At 53.8% G+C, this 4,280-nt stretch overlaps 1 protein-coding gene across 1 annotated transcript in view; it reads left to right on the top strand.

Moving 5' to 3' along the window:
* The first annotated feature begins 1,481 nt into the window (after positions 1-1,481).
* The window catches only part of TLE6 (transducin like enhancer of split 6), an 11,579-nt gene continuing 8,780 nt past the window's right edge, over positions 1,482-4,280 (top strand). The window contains exons 1-5 of the mRNA XM_023764679.1: positions 1,482-1,577; positions 1,662-1,754; positions 2,738-2,811; positions 3,192-3,237; positions 4,210-4,251. Coding sequence (XP_023620447.1) covers positions 1,482-1,577; positions 1,662-1,754; positions 2,738-2,811; positions 3,192-3,237; positions 4,210-4,251 — 351 coding nt within the window. The remainder of the gene's footprint in view (positions 1,578-1,661; positions 1,755-2,737; positions 2,812-3,191; positions 3,238-4,209; positions 4,252-4,280) is intronic.

Raw genomic sequence — 4,280 nt, 5'->3', positions numbered from 1 at the left:
CTGCCTCCTGCATGCCCCACACTGGGGATTAATCCCGAAACCTGGGCATGTGCCCTGACGGGGAATGGAACCCTGACCTCCTGGTCCAAAGGTTGATGCTCAACCACTGAGCCACGCTGGCCAGGCCCAAAACAGAACTCTTGAATCCCTCAACAGCCCCCTACAATCCCCACCCACTGTTCTCTGACATAGCCCTAGGCCTAGATACCCACCACTCTTCCCACCTTGGCCTGGAACCTGGAAAAATATGTACCAGCCTCAAGGCCTTTGCAGCAGCTGCTTTCAGTTCTCAGATCTGCAGTCCCTGGGCTTGGAGGGCAGTTGGGAAAATTCCTGATAAAATGCGCAGCCTAGGGCTTGGATAAAAGGGAGCGGTTAAGTTTTCCTCAGAAAGGGGGCTTGAAGCTTCGTTTGCATTGCACGTTATTAGCCCATATCTAAGAATTAGAGTGAGAGCGTTAGAGATTCCCCCCATTCCAAGTGCCACCCCCCACCCCCATCTCCTGCGCTAAGCCACTCCTGGGCCTCACGAAAAATGATCAGGCTTCTCACCAAACAATGAAATTACACGCCGCCCAGCCCCTCCCCACTGGCACCTCCGACCCCAAGCCCCTGCCCTTCTGCATATCCTCGCCCTCCTCCGCAACCCAAACTGCCTGCGGCTTTGCACGCACGCCGCTCATCTCCGCAAGGGGACCGCAAGGGTTAAACCGCGGCCCGGGTTGAGCTGATTGACAGCACGACCAGCGGCCCGGGCGAGCCGACCAATCAACGATAGCGGTCGTGGCCCACGTGGGAAAGCGGCCTTGCGATTGGTCAGAGCTGCCGACTGCCGCCCCCGGAGCCCGAACCCACGTGCAGCTGCTGATCCTTCATTGATCCGCTTCGCGGCGCAGGTGGTGGCGGGGCGGGGAGGGGGCGGGATGGGGCGGGACCAGGGCGGGCCGGGGCGGGGCCCGACGGGTCAAAGGCCCCCCGGGTGAGGGGAGGGGAGGGGGCTTCCTCTTGGCCTGAACTTGGCTGACCTCCGTGGTTTCCTTCTGTCTCCTCTGAGCCTCTGTTGTAAGGGAGGTGAGTAGGCCCCTGGCCTTTTGGAGGACTCCAAGGTCACGGGCTGGTGAGGAGACTTGGAGGGGCGTTGAGGGACAGAAGCAAAGGGAAGGAGGGACTTGGTGCAACAAGAGTGATTATGGTGGAGCGGTCTCTTTCCTCCGACCTGAGACATTCCTCCTCATTCACCTGGCCAACTCTTACTCATCCTTCAAAACCCCTTTCCAATGGTGTTCTCTCGGCCTTTGGGAAATGGCCTCAAAACTGAGGTTGAGCCTTGGTGTTCTTCTCTGGGTCCCCCACGCTCTGACTGCCCTCCCCAAGCCCTGACTGTTCTCCCCGGACACATCATAGGGGGACACATCACAGGGCGAGACCTCGGGGGCCCGACTATTAATCAGCACAGCTGCAGGCACCAGAGTGTTTGACGAATGGACATAAACTGCAGGGAATGCAGTGGGGTGCTGGAGGTCAGGGGTGGGGTTGGGGGCCAGGACTGCGGACTGGGCCCCGCAGGGGAGACCAGGGTGAGGGGTGCAGGAGGCCCAGGCAGCGGTGGGGCTGGTCTGTCACTTCTGCCCCAGGACCTTCCATTTCCCGGTTGCTTTTAGAGTCCTGGTGAGTACTACCTGAAGATGACCTCTTCTGGCCATCCCAGCCCCCAGGGGCACCCTCCCCGGATGGTGAAGCCCCCAGGAACTCTGGTGAGGAGGGAGAGGATGTGATATGGCCTTCACTTCTGGGGGGAGGGGAAGAGCCTGGGGGCTGGGCTCATATCTAATTCTCCTGCTGCTGCTGCTTTTTTTTTTTTTAATCCTCACCAGAGGATATTTTTTCCATTGATCTTTCAGAGAGAGAGGGTGGAAGGGAGGAGGAGGGGAAGAAAGAGGGAGAGGGAAACACGGATGTGAGAGAGACACCTAGACTGGTTGCCTCCCACACAGGCTCCGACCAGGACTGGGCCAGGGATCAAATGTGCATCCGAGGTACAAGGTAAATGCCCTTGACTCGGAGGCAAACCAAGACCCTTCATCTGCAGGCCAGTGCTCTAACCACTGAGCAACCGGCCAAGGCTAATTCTCCTCCTCCTGATGGAGGAATATGGGGTGACTGGCCAGGCCTTGAAGTTGGGGTCACTAACCCATCATACTGACAGATGCAAAGGCACTTGCTTTTTATATATATTTTTAATGAAATTTAGAGAGAGAGGAAGGGAGAGGGAGAGAGAAACATCGATCAGCTGCCTCCTGCATGCCCCCTACCGGGGATTGAGCCCAAAAGAGACCCAGGCATGTGCCCTGACCTGGAACCTAAGGGGCAACCTTCCCGTGCCTAGGACGACGCCCAACCTTCTGAGCCACACTGGCTAGGGCGGCATTTGCTTTTTAAAAGTTAAACTTCTTATGACCCAGGTGTAAAACACATGACTATATCATCTGTTTTGTTAATATTTTCCAAGCGAAATTTCCCCTCCTCCAGATGTTACTTCCCAGAGATGACCATTGCTAACGGTTTAGGCCAGGACTGGGCAAATTTCTCCCATAAAGGGCAAGAGAGGGAATACTTCAGATTTTTAAAGCAAGATGCAGAATGAAAGGTACTCTGTGGGTACTTAAGTAACAAGAGAGGAGGCAAATTACCTTCAGGTTTCAGGAGATCCCATCTCACTCTCCATCAACCCTTCCAGGGTCCTCATGAGGCCGACTTTCCAGGCCTGAGCTCCCAGGGCATCCTGGCTCAGCTGAAGAAGCAGTTCCCGAGGTGAGGACAATGATGGGGGTCCGAAGTCCCTCTGTGGTCCTAGGCCCCACGGAGGGAAAGAATCCCATCTGGTCTCCGGGTGGCTCAGAAGTCCCTGACCCAAAAGACAGGACCAGTAACGGGAAGCCTGAAGCACAAAGGAAGCCAGTGATCCTAACCCTGGCTTTTATTTAAATGTTTGGTTTTTGTTGTTGTTTAGTGTGAATTTGCATGCATTTAATTTTATGGATGTATTTAAATGCTGCACTAAAACTGTATTCCTCTTGACACTGCTTTACATGTGGTCCCTGGAAGGGGACCCTCTTCCCCTCCCAGCCAGAGTCTCATTCTGGGGGAGGGTCCTGCCCCCCCCACCCCCAGCTGGTCTTTCTTCCTCACAGGTTCTCTCCTCACCTGCGGGCACAGGTGGACAGCCTTTACTACTTGGTGAGCCACAAACCAGACAGCGCCTCTGGGCAGCCCCTGGAAAGGCTGTTCTGTTTTAGCCTCAGGAACAGGGTTTTGAGACAAATTTATTTTGCTAACTTTGGGCGAGTGAGTGACCCCATTGGACCCCAGCTTCATGTGAGTTTTTCTTAATAATAATCTTGCTGTGACAACTGGAAATTCCATCTTTAAAGGAGCGGCTTCTTTAGCTCACAGCACATGACTAGAGTCCCTGCCCTTGAGGCGTGTATGTTCTCGTGTGCCATGTTTTCTAGAACTTTCCATGATGTTCTATGTCCACAATGTCCAATATGACACCTGCTAGCCACATGTGGCAATTGAGCACTTTGTAAGGACCTGAATGTTTAACTGGTTTAAATTTAAATAGCCGCACTTGCCTGGTGGCTACCCCATTGGACAGGGCAGCTCTAGGGGGATGAGAGGGACAAGTAAGTAAATAGAAAAAAAACAAAATTTAAAAAAAAATGTCAGAATTAAAAGGAAAATAGAAAAGGATGAGCGGAAAATGAGTAAAGACTTTGAGCTAGGGTAGTCAGAAAGGGCTTCTGAGAGGAAGTGGTGGTCACAGAGGATAAGGGCTCCTGCTACCCCTCGAGAGAACAGGGAAAGGTGTTCCAGGCAGTGGGTACTGTATGTGTAAAGGCCCTGGGGCAGGATTGTGTACGACGCGTTGGAAGAACAGTAAGGAGGCCAGTGTGCTTGGAGCAGAGTGAGCAAGAGGGTGAGGATGGGAAGGCCTTTGACCTTTGCATCTAGAATGAAATCCAGGGGTCTCCCTAATTAGCTCCCATTTCGAGGGTATGAAGTGCCATCCTATTTGATGAGCGCAGGGACCAGAGAGGTAAAGTGACTTGCCCAGGGTCACACAGCTGGGGAGAAGCATGAATAACATTCAAATTCTGCCCACTTACACTGACCACCGCCCGGTGTGACCCTGTTGTCCCTTTGTAGCTCCAGAAGATTCGGCAGGATCTACAGGAACATAACAGGCAGGTGCGTTGCCAGGAGCTCTGGGGACAGCT

Source organism: Myotis lucifugus, unplaced genomic scaffold (assembly GCF_000147115.1).
Source record: "Myotis lucifugus unplaced genomic scaffold, Myoluc2.0 scaffold_342, whole genome shotgun sequence".
Lineage (NCBI taxonomy): Eukaryota > Metazoa > Chordata > Mammalia > Chiroptera > Vespertilionidae > Myotis > Myotis lucifugus.
Note: the sequence above shows the minus strand (reverse complement) of the source record. Positions and strands in the feature narration are given on the sequence as shown.